Source organism: Vombatus ursinus, unplaced genomic scaffold, assembly GCF_900497805.2.
Source record: "Vombatus ursinus unplaced genomic scaffold, bare-nosed wombat genome assembly UNPS02014801.1, whole genome shotgun sequence".
Classification (NCBI taxonomy): domain Eukaryota; kingdom Metazoa; phylum Chordata; class Mammalia; order Diprotodontia; family Vombatidae; genus Vombatus; species Vombatus ursinus.
In genome coordinates, this window is record NW_020954579.1 from 10,908,204 (window position 1) to 10,930,702 (window position 22,499).

The following is a 22,499-nucleotide window of genomic DNA, read 5'->3' on the forward strand; positions in this document are numbered from 1 at the left end:
TCTACTTCTTTTGGAGTTGTTTTCTTCAGTGAATTTTTGTATATATTTTCCATTTGGAGGGAGGGGGGCTTCCTTTAACAAGTTGTTGACTCTTTTTTCATGATTCTCTTGCATTACTCTTATTTCTTTTCCTGGTTTTTCTCCTGCCTATCATATTTGATTTTAAAATGCTTTTTTAACTATTCCAGGAGTTCTTTTGGGCCGGAGACCAATTCACATATTTGTTTGAGGCTTTGCCTATAGCCATTTTGACACTGTTGTTCCCTTCTAACTTTGTGCCTTGATTCTCCTTGTCACCATAGTAACTTTCTATGGTCAGGTTCTTCGTATGTTTTTTGCTAACTTTTCTGCCTATTTCATGACTTTTTATTTTATGTAAAAGTTGGACTTTGTTCATGGAGTAGAGAGGGCACTACTGCAAGCTTATTGTGCTAGAGCTCAGGGTCTTGCTGCTGATTTACACTGGGCCTCAATGATTAGCTACTGGTTTACATTGAGAGTGGGGTTGTGATGCTGGCTTGCCCTGAGGCCTCACTGCTGCCTCCCTGAAGTGTGGCCTGCCACTGGCTTCCTCAGGCACTGCCTGCACAAACCATGCTCCCCTTCAATCCCAGTAAGACACACCTTTCCTGCTGACCCTAAAAGTTTTCCTGAACTAGAAAAATGTTTCCCCACTCCAAAATTGGTTTTAAAGTGTTATTCCAAGGTTGTTTGGAGGAATATTTTGGAGACCTCAAGTGAGTTCCTGCCTGACTCCACCATCTTAGTTCCAAAAATACTGATACTTTCTAAAGAAAGATACCTCTGACTACTCCTTAGGTTAGAGTTCTTCAGCTTTAGTGCAAGGAAGCCTAAGGAATAGAAAAGAGAAAAGAGATCAAGTAAAATGAAAAGATATTAAAAAAAGAATAAAAATCAAGGAAATGGGTGGGGGAAAGTGGAAGAGAGTAGAATTAACACTTGATAGAAAAGTAATCCAATATTGTTTCAGATGGAAAATGATCTTATTTCCACCCAACTCAAATGGACTACCATAAGGGCTGGGGATTCTGGACAAAAAGAGCTAGAAGAGTGTGAGAGGAAAAAGAAAGCAAAGTTGCTCAGTTTATTTGTCTCAGGGCAGAGGAACATGGGGTATTGACCATGAGGTGACACTCCACACTCCTTACAAAATTTCGGGGGTACCCTCCAAAGAGTAGGGAGCATTTTCTTATTCTTTATTAGACTCTGAGAAGGCAAGCCTAAACTCTCCTGCTCTGGCCAATCTAGAAATAATCAGTAAATGGTTTCCTTTAGATTTAGGAATTCACAGTATTTCACAGTTTCTCTAAACTTTGGCCTGGGTTAGTGTTAAAAGGACTCCTCAGATCCCCCCAAAGAAAAAATGTGGTGTCATGGAAAAGAAGACTAGATTAGGAATCAAAGACTAAAGTTCCAATCTTAGCTTTGTTGTTATTCTTCTTGAGTAGGACCTAAAGAAGCTTTATTTTACCTACCACCTTGCGTAGAGTAACCATTTTAAAAATGGGTATTTATGAGGGAATTAAATGAAAAGTAATAGAGTACTGAAGGCACTCAAGGTACCTCAGTGGTGCTGTATGTGGAATTAGGAAGATCTGAGTTTAAATGAGGCTTCTGACATTTACTAACTGTGTGAACCTGGGAAAGATATTTAACCTCTGATTGCTGCCCCAGTTTCCTTATCTGTGAAATGGAAATAATGATAGCACCTACCTCCCCAGGTTGTTTTGAAGATAAAAGGAGTTAATATTTGTAAATCACTAAATGAAAGTGATAGTCATACAATTAAATGACTTGAGGAGGCAAACAAAGAAGTTTGTGGAGTTGGTCTTATCATACATCCAAAGGCAACAAGAAACATGATTTTATGGAACATTTGGTCATCCTTTATTGTAGAACTAGGGATAAGTATTCAAGATGACGGAAAGAGAGATGCCAGAGATTTGTAGACTGTAGAGCAGCTTTGTGCCTCTGTGTCAGGAACAGCTTCTTCAAGAAAAGAACTGATGGGTGCAAGAGTTGGCAAGCACCAAAGAGCACTAAAAAAAGGAAGGAAGGAAAGAAAGGAAGAAAGAAAGAAAGAAAGAAAGAAAGAAAGAAAGAAAGAAAGAAAGAAGAAAGAAAGAAAGGAAAGAAAGAAAGAAAGAAAGAAAGAAAGTTAAACAGATTATATCTAACCAGATAGAAAAGACTAATTATTGATATAAGAATAATCACTGGATCAGTTGTGAATGATAAGACCACTACCTTGTCAAGAAAAGGATCAGAGTATGACAAAAATATATGATCTTCTTGCTATAATATTCTGGATACAATTCTTGATATATCAAAAATATCAAATGATATAAAAATTAGTAACATAACAGTAAAAAAACATATGGCATACAATTGAAACACTTCAATTCTGAATTATTTAAACAAAGAATTAACAATGAAAATGGAAAATGAGCATCAAAAATTACACAAATGGTCATTAAAAGGTAGAACTCTAACCAAATCTGTTGACACAAGAGGAAAACCAAATGAGCCCAGTAAACACCTTAGTCAGGAAATGTTTGACTTACATGCATGTGAAGAAATATGGCAACATATTTAGTCAGTAAACTTGTTTGTAAAATCTCATGGAAAAGGATGATGGACATTGCTATAATCAATATTGTCTCACAAAGCAGAGAAGTTGTGGAAAGTTAAACCAGTTTAGAGAATTTTGTAAGGAATCCCCCTAAACATGGTAATCTCCAGTGAATTTGAGAATAAATGTAGAACCATAAATAAAATGATTAGTATAACAAGCCATCAAGAGCAATAGAGGTAGAACATTTGTTCCCAAACATAACAAGCCAAGATAAGATTATGGAAGGGATAGAGATGGCATTAAAAAAGAACAAAGATGAGAAAAGCTGGCCAATTAGACCAAATGTATATAGAGATTTATTCTGAAGGAGACACAATTCTAAGAGTACTGATGGATAAAGAGGCTATCCTAAAAGTCTTAGTGCAATTTTAAGCTTTAATAGCTTTAAATGATACTAAGACTTTTGAAATACCTTGTAAATGAAGGTCTGAAAGAGAGGGGAAATAAAAAAAGCTTGAACCATATTAATAAATTTAATATTAATAAACAGGTGACTGAGAAAACATCGACAGTCACTGACCTATATACCAATTCTTCCACCAATACAAAATTTTTATATGAGTCTTCTACTAACAATTCAAAAGCATCCTTAATGAGAATATTAGTAGGGAATGAGCAGGTGTCTGCAAAAGATATTCAACAACAGACAACTTTGTAGCTGAATGAAAGATGTAGAGAATATAAGATCACATTTTACTTGTTTGTTGATTTTGAAAAATTGATTCAGTAGATCAAAAGAAAATCTTAGAGTCTTTTATTCCAACAAGGTATTTCCTGTCAATATGTAAAAATACAGCTTATAACACTTAATAACCTTGTTCAGTGAACCTCTGATCATAAATATCAGGTGAGGAATAAAACAGAAATATGTGTGGTAACAAAAGGTATACACAACTCTGATGGAGATGCAAAGGAGAGTCCAAGGTGAAGAGGGTTTCTTAGTGGATGGTTAAGTCCTCTGGATAGTCCTCTTGTGTTGGTTGTATCAAAACCTGGAATACTGCAGAATCTCCTGAAAGAGCTCTGTAACCACTCAAGAGTTTGTGCAAACCATCCACACAGTGAAGGCCAAATGGATGAAGAATATCCATTACACAAATCATGACATGCCTTCATGTCATAAACTTAGACGGTTTGTCCCTAAGTATGTGTATCTGGAAGAAAAAATAAAGATGGTCCAGTTCTTCCCAGATTTGAAGAGAAGGAAAGTAGGTTAGGTTGCCTTTAGAGAAAGTAAAGTTCCATTAATTATACCAAGTTTTCCGGGGAAACAAAGGCCCATTTTTTAATATTAACATTCTGCCAGTATTACTTCTAGCAAGACATGGAATACAACACTCTCCAAAGAGTTAAAAATGAATATCACAACTATGCCCAAAGGGCTATAAAAATGTGCATACCCTTTGACCCAGCAATAGCACTTCTAGGGCTGTATCCCAAAGAGATCATAAAAATGGGAAAAGGACCCACATGTACAAAAATATTTATAGCAGCTCTTTTTGCGGTGGCAAAGAATTGCAAATTGAGGGAAGGCCTATCAATTGGGGAATGACTGAACAAGTTGTGGTATATGAATGTAATGGAATACTATTGTGCTATAAGAAATGATGAGCAGGCAGACTTCAGGAAAAAACTGGAAAGACTTATATGGACTGATGCTGAGTGAAGTGAACAGAATAAAGAGAACAGTATACACAGTAACAGCCGTGTTGTGAGATGACTAACGTTGATAGAATTAGCCCATCTCAGCAATGCAAGGATTTAAGCCATCTCCAAAGGTCGCATGATGGAAAATGCTATCCACATCCAAAGAAAGAACTATGAAGTTTGAATGCAGATTGAAGCATACTATTTGCTATTTTTTTCTTCTGTTTTATTTTGTTTCCTCTTTCTGGTGGTTCCTCCTATTGGTTCTAATTCTTCCTTACAACATCACTAATGTGAAAATATGTTAAATAGGAATGTATGTGTATAGCCTATATCAGATTGTGTGCCATCTTGGGGAGGGAGGGAGGGAGGGAGGGAGGGGAAGAAAAATTTAAAACTCAAAAGCTTATGGAAGTGATTGTTGATAAATCAAAATAAATTAATAACAAAAGAAAAAAAATTAATATCATACACAGGGGAATAAAGAGGTGCCGTGTAGCTATAACCAAGCTACAACATATAATCCGTATAATCAATGAGGAACTTTGAAGAACAGGAGTTAAATATGGTTATCACAGAGCAAGGGCAAGGGGTTAACAAATGGATAAACAGAGTGCTCCATTGGTACCTTCAAATGTCAACATAGGGCAAAGAAAGCTCTCAGCAAGTTGGTTGGTAGCCCTATGGCAAAATTCTGGAAGGACATGAACAAAAGTCAGACAAGAAATGCAGGCATGGATGGGTTGCTAACATAATTTAGAGTTAGAAGGGACCTTAAAAGTCATCAGGTCCAACCTCTGCATTTTATAGAAAATAAAACTGAGAGTCAGAGAAATTAAATGACTTTACCTGAGGCAACACAGCCAATAATCATATGAGACATAATTTAAACCCAAATGTTTCCAAGTTTAGCACTCTGCCATCTGCATCTTTGCAGAGGACTCTCAAATCCATTTGAGTATATTTGAGCATCACATCATACAGGGAAACTCACTAGGCCAGCTTTTGTACTTTAATGTACTTTGTATTTGGTTAAAAATATGACTGTCATTGGCTGAGAAAAAGATGATCTCTCCCAATAAAACTAGGTAAGGCAAGAATAGCCATTTTCACCACTTTTATTTAATATAGTCTACCTATTGCAATACAAAAATAAATTGAAGAAAGAAGTAGAGGCAGAAGAGAAATAAAATTATCAGTTTTTACAGATGATATGATAGTTCATTTAGATGACCCCAGAAATTCAACTAAAATTGGTTGAAACAACCAGTAAAATAGAAAAATAGAAAATAAAACCATAGAAATTTTCAAACTTTTTATGTTATTACCAACAAAACAAAATAGGAAGAGATTTTTAAAAAGGTATTCCATTAAAAATAACTACAGAATTATAAAATATTTAAGAGTCCACTTACCAAAATGGACAGAGAAATTATATGCACACAACTAAAAAAACACTATAAGATAGTATTAAATAAATGGGGAAATTTTAATTGCTCATGTTTGGGCCATTTACTAAATTAAATTACTAAATTTCTAAATAAATTATTAAATTACTAAAATAATAAGCTAATACTTATTCAGAAAATTTGGAGAAGCTATGGGAAGACAATTATATTACTGCAATACTGGTAAGGCTGTGAATTGGTTCGAATATTCTGAAAAGCAATTTAGGGCTAAAGTAAAAAAGGAAGTAGACTTTTCATACCATTTAACCCCTGTATAGATCTTCTTGGTTCATGTCATGAAAGAGATTAAAGAAAAAGATAAAAGACTCAAAGTTCAAAATAAAAAAATGTATAGTATCACTTGTAGTTATAGCAAAAAACTGCAAACTTAAAGGGTGTATATAAGTTGGAGAATTTTTAATGAAATTATCATATTTAAAATTGGAGCTCTGACTTCAGAAGACTGGTAATAAATCATAATTCTAATCTCTTGCCAAAAAAGTTGTAGACTGGAGGTGTAGAACAAGACATATTTTCACATATTGCTACTGTGTGGATATGTTTTTCTTGACAATATTTTTATTTGTTATAAGCAAGGGTTATTATTGGGGAAGAAATGATAAAAATCATGAGGAGGAGAAAGTAGTAAGAGTGATACAAAAAAAGAATAAAAGACTCAAAAGAACATCAAAGAAAGATGTGTAAAATACATGGAAGAGAACAGGAGTTAAGAAAAAGTAACAGAGAAGCAATGTTGGAATTACCTTGTTGAATTTATCATATATTTTTTAAAACAAGTGATACATAATAGAGAGTCACAGTTTCAGATAGCAAAAATAACCAGCCTGTTTCCAAATCAGTACTGTCTACTACTTCCTTTAAAAAGGCACTTGAGTCAAGAGCTTGTGAAAGAAATAATATCTGTTTGAAACAAAGTTTTTCTCTACAATAAATCTTCCATTCACTATAATGGATTGTTTTACCATAGAATCAGAAGAATCTGTGTTAATGAAAGGGATGGATTCATCCCTTTGAGAGCTCTTCTCTCTTCATTCTCATTTGGGGGAGCAAGGAAGGCATAGGACAGTCTTTATAGTCTGGGTTTACAAAGTGATGAACTCTGTGCTATTATTGTAATTCTCTGTTACTTCCTCTGTGACTTGAATTAAACCTTCTCTTACAGCCCTAGGGAAGATAAATAAGAAAGCCCTTATGAATGCTGTGAAGAAACTCAATGGTGAGTGAAAAGTATTTTATTTCTTCTCAGTGATTATAATATGAATTCTCTTATTCTTCCAATGTACTGATTCAGCATTTTTGCCTCATCACCTCCAGTTCTTTATGTTCAGACAAACTGAAGGAGGCAATTCACCAGATTCTGTCACTGTAGAGAACTTCAAACCCCATGGCCTAAAGTCTGTAGATTAGCTATCTGCTTTGCCAGAATCCATCAACCTTGACCAATTCATTTCTTACTATGTGGTATGAAGGCTTCTCTTGAAAAGATTGTCGGGGTCTCTTGGACCAAGATCATAGCAATAAAGCATCTTCCAAGCTCTCCCAATGACTCTCCATGTGTGTCCTTAGAAATTGTCACTGTGTCTTTCAAAATGAGTGTGGAGAGTACATTATATATGTGAATTGTTATTTGTATTATCTCACCCTCAAACTAGGAATGATAAATCCAGTTCTGAAATTCATAGAATAATTGTAATTACATATAGGCTTTATATAATTTGTCCCTCTTGGGCACAATTCCATATTTTTCTTATTCGTCTCCCCTATTAGACTGTGAGTTCCTTAAGGGCAGGAATGGTGCTTTTGATTTTCTTTTTATTCCCAGCACTTAGTACAGTGCCTGACACATAGTAAGCACTTAATAGATGTTTGTTAACTTGACTTGGCTTTGAATCCCTACAATTTAGTATAGTGCCTAACATATAATAAGGACTTAATGAATTCTTGATTGATTATGTTCTTCAATTTTTATCTTTCTGAAGGAGGGAATATTGATATTAACAACTTGGACAAGGTTCTGGGAAACCTGGGGATCAAGCTCACAGGTATCGAAATTGAGGAGCTATTGAGTAACCTGCCTGTTAATGGTGAGCATTTCTTATGCCCCTGTGTGCTTTTGGGGAAGCTTTGATTTCCTGTCTGAGAATTTCTGAAAGGATTCTAATTTAGTTCACATGAAAAGATAAAAATACCTATAGAGAAAGCCCATAATAATGTATGATGAAATATTATCTGTGACTGAACTTTCAAGTTGAGTCTCCTGGAATGCCACTGAGTAGAACACAAGAATGGTAGATTCCTTACTCTTTACCACAGGCCCCACCTGAGCTGTCTAGTGGTCCTCTTTAAGGCGAGAAACCCAGTGTGAATCAGGGAATCATAACCAGCCAGATGCTGGACTTAGACTCAAGAAAACCTAAGTTCAAATCCTGCTTGAGACACTTATGGTATGATCCTAGACAAGTCACTTATCTTCACTTAACCTCTCTTTCCTCATCTGTAATGGAAATATTAATAGTGTCTGCTATATAAGGTTGTTGTGAGAATCAAATGAAAAAGAAGCATAGATATATATGTGTATATATATATATATGTACAGTACTGTAAACCTGAAACTACTATGTAAATGCCAGCTATTATTATTATTTTAAAAGATCTATATTTTCATTGGTCTGAGTAGACTGAGCAGATTACAACCTAAGTATATCATTTCATTTTTCTTTGGCAAAAAAATAAAAAGCATCTAGGGGGCATCGTTCTAAAAATGATCCCTATCAGTTTAGTCTTAATGTTCTTATACAGGAGACCATTGAAGATTTGCTAGCTGAGACTTTAAAATTTTACCTCACCATGGTAATGGAAGAACGTATATTATAAGCTGCTTAAAAATTAGCCTGTAGTTGTAAAGACTAAACAGCATCTCTAAGTGGGTCAAAATTCATGATTTCAGTAAAAATAAAAGAGTTTTCAGTTCTAAGCCATTCTAGCCAGTTGTCAAGGGGTGTGAATCTTCAACATTTCAAGAATCCATGACTTTGCCAATAAAATTACATATTTGTTACCTCATAGACAATATGACTTCCATTTAACCAATTTGACAAAGCAAAGCAAATTTGCAAAGAAAAATATTCATTAATATTAAAAATATTAACCACAAACAAGATTGTGGTCAGAACATTAAAGGAAAAAACTAGGTCCTTTTTTCCTTGTGTTATCAATAAAAAATGGCAGTTTCCTAGTACACAGGGTCATGTCGTGTGCATGCTGGGAAGGGACATGGAGATCACCTGGTCTAGTCTCTTCATTTCACAGAGGAAGAAGTGGAGGCCAAGACATAGGAAGGCATAAATTCTTTCCATCTTACTCTTGAAATGTCTGGAATTTCATATGCCAAAATAAAATGTCCAATTAAAATACAAGTTCTTCTGATACTCAATAGCTGAGAGAAAGGAAGCTCCCTGAATGATTTTGTGAGATAGCTACATGATATAGTGGATATAGGCCTGGACCCAGAGTCAAGAGGACCTGCATTCAAAGCCTTAGACATGAACTATGTGTGTAACCCTTTTTGTTGCTATTGTACAGTTGTTTCAGTCTTGTCCTAATTATTGTGACAGCATGTTAGGTTTTCTTGGCAAAGATGCTAAAGTGGTTTGCCATTTCCTTCTCCAGGTCATTTTACAGATAAGGAAACTGAGGCAAAACAGGGTTAAATGACTTATGCAGGGTCAAAAAGATAATGAGTGTCTGAGGACAGATGTGAACTCATGAAAATGAGTCTTCCTGATTCCAGGCCTGACACTCTATCCACTGTGCCACCTAGCTGCCCCAGGCAAGACATTTAACCTCTCTCAGTCTCAGTTTCCCCATCTCTAAAAGGGAGATAAAAATAGCACCTGCCTCCCAAGATTTCTGTGATATTAGAACGAGTTAATAGTTGTAAAGCATTTGCAAACATTAAAACCTTATGTAAAAGCTAACTATTTTTCTTACTATTATTATTATCAATTTATTCATTATTCAGCTGCACATTATAAATTAATAAATTAAATATATAATTTATATATAATACTATATATTATATATTATAATATTACAAATTTATAAATTAAATTAATATAAATTAATCTTAAGGGAAAATTCGATAAAATTTCAAGGTAATTACCTGAATTCAGAAAAAAAACTAAATTCCTCTGGCTTATTTCATAATTTCAGAATGTAATGTAATACTCTTTTTGTGAGGCTCTACATCCTTGGGTATTGTATGTGTTTTGTTTTATAGATGATGGGATGGTCACTCTGAATAAATTTATGGATAACATGAAAATTATTAAAGGTGAGTGAGAAGTAATTATGAGAAGAAGATAAATCTCATGATTTTTCACAGAAATTCATGAAAGGAGGCATGGATAGAGGTATAACCTCAAGTCAAGGATTCCTCTATTCAAATCCTGCCTCTGACACTTACTTGTCATGTGATTGCAGGGCAAATTATTTCCCTTCTTAAGCAGCTTTCTTAATAGTATTTATAAAAATAATTTGTTGATCTGCATAGACAGAGATAATCAACTTGCAAGCATTTAATAGGTGCCCATTAGGTCTATGCTAAGCACTGGAGATACAAAGACAAACACAATAAAATAGTCCCAGCTCATAAGGAGTTTGACTTCTCTTGAGAAACACATGTACATGTGTAAATATATGCAGAATAACTACAACATAATTTGGGAGGGAGGGTCCTAGCAGGGAAAGCCTACTCATAGAAGGCAGAGCTTCTGGTTCACTTTGAAGGAAAAGAGGGACTCTGAGGTAAAAGTAAGGAGAACATGGGGGACAGCTGGTAAGATAATATAGAGACAGGAAATAGAAGGCCATATGTGAAGAACAGGAAATAGGCAAGGGAAAGTGATATACAATAAGACTAGAAAGGTAGGTTGGGCCAGGTTGTAAAATCCAAAGAGACAGGAGTTTACATATTTGATCCAGAAGAAAGAGGAAACTAGGGGAGTTTATTAAGTGACATAGTCAGTAGATCTGTGCTTAAACAGAAGCAGGTTGACAGTTGTGTAGAAGATGGATTGGAGCAGGAAGAGACTTTTGAGGCAGTAAGACTGATTGGGGGCATTCTGACATCTCTTAAAGGGAGAAATGGATGATGACTTGAGCTACCGATCTGGTTGTATGAGTTGAGACAAAAGGGAGTAGATATGAAAGATGTTATGGAGGTAGAAGTGGCAAGATTCAGCAATTAATTGGATATGGGATAGTAAGAAAGAATGAGGAGTACTGAATAACAACTGTGACACTTCCTATTGTGGATGAATTGTGCTAAATGGTCATCACTCTATTTAAATCCATTTATAAGCTTGACAAATTCTCTTCAGTCCTTTTGTAGCAAATCCTGAATTTCCTGGAACATAATATATATTGTTCTTGCTTCATTTTTCCTGATGTTGAGACAGACAACATTCTAGGTTTCTAAGCCAGTGGTGAAGAGTGGGATTATATTCAGACAAGTTGAAACAATTGGGCTAAACATAGATAAAGAAGCCCAACTTATTAGTTAGACCCATGTACCTTGATGGGTCATTGATTTGTCTGTCTTCACCAGACAATTGTCTAATGACAATTTCACATTCCTCAGTGTAGGCCTCTTCAATCTAGCATAGTCCTCTGAACCAGAAGGAAATCATTTCTATTTCTGAATTCCCACATGACTTTCCCTTTATGTGTAGTCTCATCTCAAGGGCTAACTCTCCTCTTCTTGTTGAATTTGGAGATGATAAGACATGGGAATAAGTGGCATCTTTCACCCTCTAGACTCATTACAGATTCCTCACATTCTCATCTTTTGTAAACAGAAAACATTGATGCTCGAAACCTGGAAAACTTTCTGAAGGACATGGGGATCATACTCACAGAAGGTGAATATCAGGATCTCCTGAAATACCTGCCAATTGATGGTGAGTGTTCCAGATTATACTGTGGCCATCAGGGGAACTTGGGTTTGCTTGTGTGAAAATATCTGATACTTTCTTCCTAAAGAAAGATGCCTCAGACTACTCCCTAGGCTAGAGTTCTTCAACTTCAGTGCAAGCATAAAGACTAACCAGTGGCAGATAATACCATTTTAGCAACTAGGAAGCCTAAGGCATAGTAAACAGAAAAGGAGCAAGTAAAATGAAAAGAAATGAATAGAAGAATAAAAATAAAAGAAATGGGTGGAGGAAGGTAGAAGAGAGTAGAGTTAAAAGTTGATAGAAAACTAACGCAGTATTGCCTCAAATGGAAAGTGATCTTATTTCCAACAATCTCAAGTTCGTTAGCATAGGGGCTGGAGATTCTGGACCAAAAGAGCTGGAGGAGTATGACAGGAAACAGGAGGCAAAGTTGCTCAGTTTATTTGTCTCAGGGCAGAAGATACAGGGTTATTTACCATGAGGTGACACTCCACACTACTTATAAAATTTCATTGGTACCCTCAGAAATATTGGGAATGTTTTCTTATTCTTTATTAGTCTCTGAGAAGGCAAGTCTAAACTTTACTGCTCTGGCCAATCTAGAAATAATCAGTAAATGGTTTCCTTTAGATCTGGGAATTCACAATATTTCATAATTTCTCTAAAATTTTGTCTGGGCTAGTATTAAATTCCTCCAAGAGGAAGTGTGTTGTCATGGAAAGGAGGACTAGATTGGGAATCAAGGACTGAAGTTTAAATCTCAGCTTTGTTGTTATTCTTCTTAGGTAGTACTTGAAAAAGCTTTATTTTGCCTACCACCTAGCATAAAGTAAGCATTTTAAAAGTGAGTGAACAAAATGAAAAATAATAGAGTATTGAAGGTACTCAAGGCACTTAGATGGTGCAGTAGATAAAATGTTGTGTGTAGAATCAGAAAGATCTGAGTTTAAATGAGGCCTCAGATATTGACTAGCTGTGTGATCCTTGGAAAGTCACTTAACCTCTCCAAAATTTAGTTTCTTCATCTGAGAAATGGGAATAATAATAATAGCACCAGGGTTGTTATTAGTGTAAAATTAGTTAATATTTGTAAAGCACTTTGCAACTCAATGAAAACTATAATCACACAGTTAAATGGCTTGACGAGGCAAACAAAGAAGGAACTGGTGGAGTTGGTCTTATCATACAAGCAAAGGCAACAAGAAATATGATTTCATAAAATATTTGGTCATCCCTTATTGTAGAACTAAGGATAAGTATTCAGGATAAGGGAAAGAGAGATCCAGGAATTTGTAGACTATACTTTATGCATTTGTATCAGGAACAGTTTCTTTGAGAAAAGAATTGGTAGGTGCTAGGTTTGGCGAGCACCAAAGAGCATTGCAAAAAAGTGAAATTAATTACATTGACTTATTATTGCTATAAGAGTAATCACTGCATCAGAACAATAAGACCACTACATTGTCAAGAAACAGATCAGGATATAAAAATAATGTATTATCTTCTTATTATAATATTTGGGATATAATGATTGATATGAAATATGACAAATATAAAAATTATAAAGATAATGGTGAGATAGAAATATGGCATACAGTAGAAGCGATTGAATCTTGAATTATTTCAACAGGTAACTAACAATGAAAATGGAAAATAGGCATCAAAAATGACATGAATGGCCATTAAAAGGCAAAACTTTAACCACTCTAAATCACAAGAGAAAAACCAAATGAGCCCCATAAGCAGTAAATGTTTGACTTACATGCCAAGTGAAGAAATATGGCAACACTAGTTTCAGTTTGTAAACTTGTAAACATGTAAAATCTTATGGAGAAGAATGATGGACATTGTTATAAAGCAACATTGTCTCATAAAGAATAGAGAAGCTGTAGAAAGTTAAACCAATTTAAAGAAAACTTTGTAAAGAATCCCCTTAAGCAAAGTAATCTCCAGTGAATTTAAGGATAAATATAGAACAATAAATAATGACAATGGAAGAGATCTGTATAACAATTTGTATAATGAACTAATCATCAAGAGTTGTAGAGAGAGAACACTTGTAACCAAACATCATAATCCAGTATAAGATTATAAGAGGGATAGAAGTAGCATTAAAGAGAAAATAAATTAGAAAAGCAGCCTGGTTGGACCAAATATATATAGAAAATGGTTCTGAAGAAGACACATTGTAAGAGTACTGATAGATAAAGAGGCCAGCCAAAAGTCTTAGTGCAATTTTCAGCCTTAATAGCTTTAAACTATACTGAAAACTTTTGAGACACCTTGTATATGAAAGGTTTCTGAAAGAGAAGATGATACAAAAAAAAAAACTTGGATCTTATTAGCAAATTTAATATTATTAATAATATTAATAAATAGGTGACTAAGGAAAAATCAACAATCCCTTACCTATATGGCTACTCTTTCACCAATACAAAATCTTTATATGAGTCATTTACACACAATTCAAGAACATCCTTGATGAGGGTATTAGTAGGAAATAAGCATGTGTTTGCAAGAGATATTCAACAACAGACAACATCTTTGTCATTTTGTACTTGAATGAAAAGTGTAGAAAATAAAAGCTCACATTTTGATTATTGTTTGTCAATTATGAAGAAGTATTTGATTCAGTAGAGCAAAAGAACACCTTAGAGTCACTTTTCCAACATGATATTTTTGTCCATATGTAAAAATTAATCTAGATTCCTTGAAAGGTATAACTAATAACCCTGTTCAATGCACCTCTAATCACAAACATTAAGTGAGGCATAAAAGAAAGATATGCATGGTGACAAAAGGTATTCACCACTGTGATTGAGATGCAGTGGAGAATCTAAGTTGAAGATGTTTTCTTGGTGGATGGTTAAGTCCTCCAGGTAGTCTTGTTTTGGGGATGACATTTTGTTGGTTGCATCAAAGCCTGGAATATTGCATAGCCTCTGGGAAAAGCTCTGTAACCACTCAAGAGTTTGTGTAAACTATCCATACAGGGAAGGCCAAGTAGATGAAGAATGTCCATGACACAAATCATGACATGCCTTTTTTTTTAAGGCAATTGGGGTTAAGTGACTTGCCCAGGGTCACACAGCTAATAAGTGTCAAGTGTTGGTCTGAGGTCGTATTTGAACTCAGGTCCTCCTGACTTCAGGGCCGGTGCTCTATCCACTGCGCCACCTAGCTGCCCCTGACATGCCTTTTTATTATAACTTACAGAACTTATCCTTAAGTGTGCATATCTGGGAGGAGGAATAAAGATGGACCAGTTACTCCCAGAGTTTAAGAGACAAGTAGGCTAGGATGCAATTTATAAAATTTAAAGGTCCATTAATTATACCAAAAGGCACAATTTTTAATACCAACATTCTGCCAATGTTACTTCTAGTGAGACAAGGAATACAACACTCTCCAAAGAATTAAAAATGAATATCACACACAGGACAATAGAGAAGTGCATGGTGGGTGTTATCAAATACAACAAATAACCAGTGAGAAACTTTGAATAACAGGTGTTAAATAGGGTTATCACAGGGCAAAGGTTAGGGATTAACAAGTAGATAAACAGAGTACTCCACTAGTACTTTAATAATGTCAGTATAGGGAAAAGAAAGCACCCAGTAAGTTGGGTGGTAGCCTTATGGCAAAATTCTGGCAGGGCATGGACAAAAGTCACTCAAGATATGTAGGCATGGATGGCTTACTAATATATTTAGAGCTAATAGGGACCTTAGAGGTCATCTGATCCAAACTCCTCATTTCATAGATAATGAAAACTGAGACCCAAAGAGATTAAGTGATTTGCCTAGGGTCACACAGCTCGTAATCATATGAGGCATAATTTAATCCTAAATCTCAGACTCCAAGTTTAGTATTCTGCCATTACCTACCACTTTGCGGGGAACTCCCAAACAAATCTATTTGAATATGTCTGAGCATCTTATCATGCAGGGAAACTTATTAGGGAAGCTGTTCTACTTAAATGGATGTGTGCTCTATTTGGCAACAAATAGGGCTGTCTTTGGATGAGAAATGGATGCCCTTTCCCAGTCAGGCTGAGGTAAAACAAGGATTTCCATTATCACCACTATGATTTGATGTATTTCCATCTATTGCAATAAAAAATATAAATTGAAGAAAGAAGTACAGGCAGAAGGGAAACAAAATTATTATTTTTTTACAGATGATATGACTATTTAGAGGAACCTAGAGATTCAACTAAAGCTTAATTGAATCACCTTCAGTAAAATAGAAAAATATAAAATAAAACCACCCAAATTTTCAAACTTTCTATATGTAGCAAACAAAACAAAGCAGGAAGAGATTTTTTAAAAGGTATTACACTAAAAATAACTACAGAATTATATAATTTTGAGGAGTCCAGCTACCATGATGGAGAGAAAAATTATATGCATATAACTAAAAAAAACACCATTTAAAGAAATAAGCATTATTAAATAAATGAAAGAATGTTATTTTCTCATGTTTAGGTCCCATGTCAACATAACAGAAATGGCAATATTAGCTAAGTTAACGTACTTATTCAGAAAATTTGGAGAGACCCTGGGAAGACAGTTATATCAGTGCAGTGTTGGTGAAGTTGTGAATTAGTCCAGCTATTCTGAAAAGCAATTTGAGGCTATAGTTAAAAAAAAAACTTTTCATACCCTTTTATTCATCTATATAGCTTCTTGGTTTATGTCCTTAAAAAGTTCAAAGAAAGACATAAAGACTCAAAGGCACAAAATAAAAAATGTATAGCATCATTTTTTGTTATAGAAAATAATTGGAAACTTACAAGGTATATATCAGTTGGAGGATGGCTAATGAAATTACTATATTTGAATGTAATAGAATACTATTACACCATAAGAAACACCACATGGGATAACTTCAGAGAAACATGGGAAGACTTTTATGAACTGTTGCTGAGTGAAGTGAGTGGAACCAAGAAAAATCTTATAAAATGATTACAACATAAACAAAAGCAACTTTTAAAGACTTAAAATTGGAGTGCTGACTTCAGAAGACTGTTTATGAATCATAATTCTAATCTCTTCCCAGAGAATTTATAGACTAGAAGTATAAATAAGATATATGTTTTCCTTGACTCTTTTTATTTATTATAAGCTAGGGTTCTTATTGAGGGGGAAGAGGGATGACAGTAATGGGGAGGAGAAGAAAGTAGTGATAATGATGAAAAAAGAATAAAAAGAACATCAATGAAAGATGTATAAAATACACAAAAGAGAACAGGAGTGCAGAAAAATCATAAAGAAAGCACAGTGTTGTCAGTACATTGTTAAACTTATCATATGCTTTTAAAAACAACTTATTCTTTTTTTCTTTAATTCGTTAATTTATTTTTAGTTTTCAACATTTACTTCCATAAGATTTTGAATTCCAAATTTTTCTCCCCTCTTTTCTTTTCCCCCTCCCTAAGATGGCGTGCAATCTGATATAGGCTCTACATATACATTCACATTAAACATTTTCACCTTAGTCATGTTGTAAAGAAGAATTAGAACCAATGAGAGGAGCCATGAGAAAGAAAAAAAAGACAGAGAGAGAAAGCAAATAGTATGCTGCAATCTGCATTCAGACTCCATAGTTCTTTTTCTGGATGTGGATAGCATTTTCCATCATGAGTCTTTTGGAGTTGTCTTAGACCTTGCATTGCTAAGAGCTAAATCTATCAAAGTTAGTCATGCCACAATGAACAACTTATTCTTAATAAAGATAGTTTGACATACCCCCCACACAAAAAAAAACCTGTTTCAAAACTTGTACTGTCTACTATTTCCTTTTAAAAGGTACTTTAGTCAAGATTTTGTGAAATAATACCTGTTTGAAGGAAAGCTTTTCTCTGTAATAAAGCCTTCATTCACTATAATAGATTGTGTTACCACAAAGTCAGAAAAATCTCTGTTAATGAAAGAGATAAATTCATTCCCTTGAGGGCTCTATTTCTTCACTTCATCATTATGTGGTGGAGCAAGGAAGTAATAGGACAGTCTTTATAGGCTGGGTTTACAAAATGATGAACTCTGTGCTATTATTGTAATTCTCTGTTACTTCCTCCATGACCTGAATTGCACCTTCTCTTACAGCCAAAGGAAAGGTGAATGAGAAAATTATAATGAATGCCTTGCAAAATCTCAGTGGTAAGTGAAAAACTGTTTTATTTCTTCTCAGCGATTATAACATGAATTCTCTTATCCCTCCAATTTACTGATTCAATTCTGCTTCATGACCTTCAGTCCTTTATGTATAGCCACCCTGGAAGAAGTAATTCACCAGATTCTATCACTATAGAGAACTTCAAACCTCTTGGCCTAAAGTATGTAGATTAGTTGTCTGTTTTGCCAGAATCCATCAGCTTTGACCAATTCATTCCTTACTGTGTGCTATGAAGGCTTCTCTTGAAAAGATTGTCAGGGTCTCTTGGACCAGGATCGCAGCAACAGATCATTTTCCAAGCTCTCCCAGTGACTCTCCATGTGTGTCCTTAGAATTGTTATTTGTATTATCCCACTCTCAAACTAGGAATGATAATACAGTTCTGAAATCCATAGGATAATTGTATTTACATATATGCTTTATACAATTTGTCTCTCTTGGGCACGATTCCATATTTTTCTTATTTGCCCCACCCATTAGACTGTGAGCTCCTTGAGGGCAGAAACAATGCTTTTGATTTTCTTTTTATTCCCAACACTTAGCACATTGCCTAGCACATAGTAAGCACTTAATAGATATTTGTTGACTTGACTTGGCTTTGAATCCCTACAACTTAGTACAGTATCTAACATATAATAAGACTTGATAAATGTTTGATTGATTATGTTCTTCAATTTTCTTCTTTCTGAAGGAGGGAATGTTAACATTAACAACGTGGAAAATGTTCTGGGAAACCTGGGGATCAAGCTCACAGATGGAGAAATTGAGGAGCTATTGAATAACCTGCCAGTTGATGGTAAGCCTTTCCTACCATCTTTGTGTTTTTGTGGAAGCTTTGATTTCCTGTCTGAGAATTTCCAAAAGGATCTTAATTTTGTTCACGTGGAAAGATAGAAATATCTGTAGAGAATATCCATCATAATGCATGATTAAATATTATCTCTGACTGAACCTTCAAGTCGAGAGTCTCCCTGAATGCCAATGAGTAGAACGCAGGAATGGAAGACTCCTTACTCTTTACCATAGGCTCCACCTAAGCTGCCTAGTGATCCTCTTTAAGGAGAAAAGTCCAATGTGAATCAGAGAATTGTAACCAGCCAGATGAAATTTTCTAGTACTGGACTTGGACTCAAGAAAATCTAAGTTCAAATCCTGCTTTAGACATTTATGGTATAATCCTGGACAAGTCACTTCTCCTCATTTGACCTCTCTTTCCTCATTCTAAAATAGGAATAGTAATAGTGTCTGCTGCATGAGGTTGTTGTAAGAATAAAATTTTTAAAAATCATACATATATATACATATATATGCATATACAAGAGTGAAATGAGATCATTTATGTAAAATACTTTGTACATTTTAAAAAGAGATGGACATATGCCATTTATCACATATTTGGTCTGAATTGCATAAACTTCTTCTTTAGTTAAATGCTCCAATTTCTGGGCTTTTAACCAAGTGAGCCTACTAAATGGGATGGTTCTCCTAAAGGTGACATACCTGCTTCCACCTGAATAATTTAAATACTATTTAAACATAATCTTTTTATAATAAAGTTACATATTTGTTTCCTCATAGACAATATGTCTTCCATTTAACCAATTAGACAAGCAAAGCAAATTTTCAAAGATACATAAAATATTAACCATAGTCAAAGGAGAAAACTAGATCCTCTTTTCCTTGTGTTATTTAAAAAAATGGAAGTTTCGTAATATACAGGGTCATATCATGCCCATGCTGGGAAGGGACATGGAGATCACCTTAGTCCCTTCATTTCACAGAGGAGGAAGTGGGGGCCAAGAGATAGGAAGGGGCCAATTCATTCCATCTTACTCTTAAAATGTCTGGAATCTCATATGCCAAAATAAAATGTCCAATTAATATACATGTTCTTCTGATATTCAATAGCTAAGAGAAGGGAAGCTCTCTGAATGATTCTGTGAGATAATTACATGATAGAGTGGATTTAGGCCTGGACCCAGAGTCAGGAGGATCTGTGTTCAAAGCCGTAGACATGAACTAGCTGTGTAACTCTTTTTTTGCTATTTTACTGTCATTTCAGTCTTGTCCTATTCAGTGGAACTCCAAGGTAGATTTTTTTGGCAAAGAAGCTAAAGTGGTTTGCCATTTCCTTCTCCAGCTCATTTTACAAATGAGAAAACTGAGGCAAAATAGAGTTAGATGACTTGCCCAGGGTAACACAGCTCGTAAATGTCTGAGGCCAGATTTGAACTCATGAAAATGAGTCTTCCTGATTCCAGAACTGGCATTTTATCCACTGCATCACCTAGCTACCTGTGTAAGCCTAGCAAATCATTTAACCTCTCTCAGCCTCAGTTTCCTTATCTCTAAAGGGGAGATAATAATAGAATCTGCCTCCAACAGTTGTTTTGAGGATAAAATGAGTTGATATTTGTAAAGCGTGTTAGAAACATTAAAGCCCTATGTAAATACTATTCATTATTATTACTATTATTATCATCAATTTGTAGATTGAGAGCTTTCTTCATTTCTCAGGTGCCTATTATAAATTAATCTTTAGAGAAAATAGGATAAAATTCTATATAATTATGTGATTTCAGAGAAAACTGTTAAATTATTCTGGCTTATCTCATAATTTCAGGATGTAATATAATATTATTTTTGTGAGACTCTGCATCCTCGGGTTCCTATCTAATCTCTTCCTTGTCTTACAGCTGATGGGATGATCACCCTGAAAAAAGTTATGGATAACGTGAAATCCATTAAAGGTGAGTGAGAAGTTATGATAAGAAAGTAGATAAATCTCAATATTTTTCACAGAAATTCATGAGAGGAAGTATGGCATAGTGGATAGAGATGTTGCCTTAAAGTCAACATGCCCTGTATTGAAATCCTGCCTCTGACATTTACTAGTTGTGTAACTGTGGGGCAAATTACTTCCTTTTTCAGGCAACTTCCTAAACAGTATATATAAAAATAATCTGTTGATATGCATAGACAGAGGTAATCAACTTGCCAGCATTCATTAGGTGCCCATTAGATGAGTGCGAAGCACTTGAGATACAAAGACAAAAACAAGTAAATAGTTCTACCTCACAAGGAGCTGGTCTTCTCATGGGCAACACAACATGTACACATGTAAACATATGCAGAATAAATACAACATAATTTGAGAGGGATGTCTCTAGCAGTGGGGAAATCAGGAAAGGCTCCTCATAGAATTTCTGGCAGAGATGGTGGTTCACCTTGAAGGAAGAGAGGGACGCTGAGGTGGAAGTAAGGAGAGCATAGAGGATAGCTGGTAAGATAATACAGAGGCAGGAAATGAAAAGCCATGTGTGAGGAACAATAAAGTAGGCAAGGGCAAGTGATATATAATGAGACTAGAAAGATAAGTTGGAGCTAGGTTGTGAAGAGCTGTAAAACCATAAAGGCAGGAGTTTACATATTTGATCAAGAAAAAATAGGGAACCAGGGGAGTTTGTTAAACGACATGGCCAGTACATCTGTGCTTAAACAGAATCAGGTTGGAAGCTGTGTAGAAGATAGAGAAAGAAAGAGACTCTTGAGGCAGGAAGACTGATTGGGGGCATTATAACATGTCTTCAAGGGAAAAACTGATGATTACTTGAGCTAAAAATGTCATTATGTGAGTGGAAACAAAACGGGGTACATGTGAGAGATGTTGTCAAGAGAGAAGTGGCAGCATTCAGTAACTGATTGGATAAGGGGAAGGGGGTAGAGGGAGAAAAAGTTCAGGAGTCCATGATAACAATTGTGGCACTACCTATTGTGGGTGAATGTGTTAAATGATCATCACTCTATTTAGAGCCACTAAGAAGCTTGCCAAATACTCCCCATTCTTTTTGTAGCAAGTCATGAATTTCCTGGAATGTACTATGTTTTGTTTTTGTTTCATTTTTCCTAAGGTTAAGACAGACAACATTCTAGCTCTCCTAGCCAGTGGTGAAGAGGGGGATTGTATTCAGACAAGTCAAAATAGTTGGGGTAAAGGCAAAGATAATCCAACTTTGCTTATTAGCTAGACCTATGTAGCTTAATGCATCATTGATTTGTCAATCTTCATCAGGCAATTGTCTAATAACCATTTCACATTCCTTAATGTAGGCCTGTTTAGTCTGGTATATTTCCCAGAACCAGAAGGAAATAATTTCTATTTTTTTAATTACCAGGTGACTTTCTATTTAGGTGTAGGCTCATCTCAAAGGCTAACTCTCCTCTTCTTGTTGAATTTGGAGATGATAAGACATAGGAATAAGTGGCATCTTTCACCCTCTGGAGTCATTACATATTCCTCACATTCCCATCATTCACTATTCTCGTCTTTTGTAAACAGAAAACACTGATGCTCAAAACCTGGAAAACTTTCTGAAGGACATGGGGATCATACTCACAGAAGATGAATATCAGGATCTCCTGAAATACCTGCCAATTGATGGTGAGGGTTCCAGATTATACTGTGGCCATCAGGGGAACTTGGGTTTGCTTGTGTGAAGATATCTGATACTTTCTTCCTAAAGAAAGATGCCTCAGACTACTCCCTAGGCTAGAGTTCTTCAACTTCGATGCAAGCATAAAGACGAACCAGTG

At 35.2% G+C, this 22,499-nt stretch overlaps 1 protein-coding gene across 1 annotated transcript in view; it reads left to right on the plus strand.

Annotated features, from left to right (window-relative positions):
- The window catches only part of EFCAB3 (EF-hand calcium binding domain 3), a 143,737-nt gene that overhangs the window by 56,838 nt on the left and 64,400 nt on the right, over positions 1 to 22,499 (plus strand). Inside the window, exons 15-20 of the mRNA XM_027872970.1 lie at positions 6,935 to 6,988; positions 7,752 to 7,856; positions 11,631 to 11,732; positions 18,598 to 18,702; positions 20,603 to 20,656; positions 22,246 to 22,347. Coding sequence (XP_027728771.1) covers positions 6,935 to 6,988; positions 7,752 to 7,856; positions 11,631 to 11,732; positions 18,598 to 18,702; positions 20,603 to 20,656; positions 22,246 to 22,347 — 522 coding nt within the window. The remainder of the gene's footprint in view (positions 1 to 6,934; positions 6,989 to 7,751; positions 7,857 to 11,630; positions 11,733 to 18,597; positions 18,703 to 20,602; positions 20,657 to 22,245; positions 22,348 to 22,499) is intronic.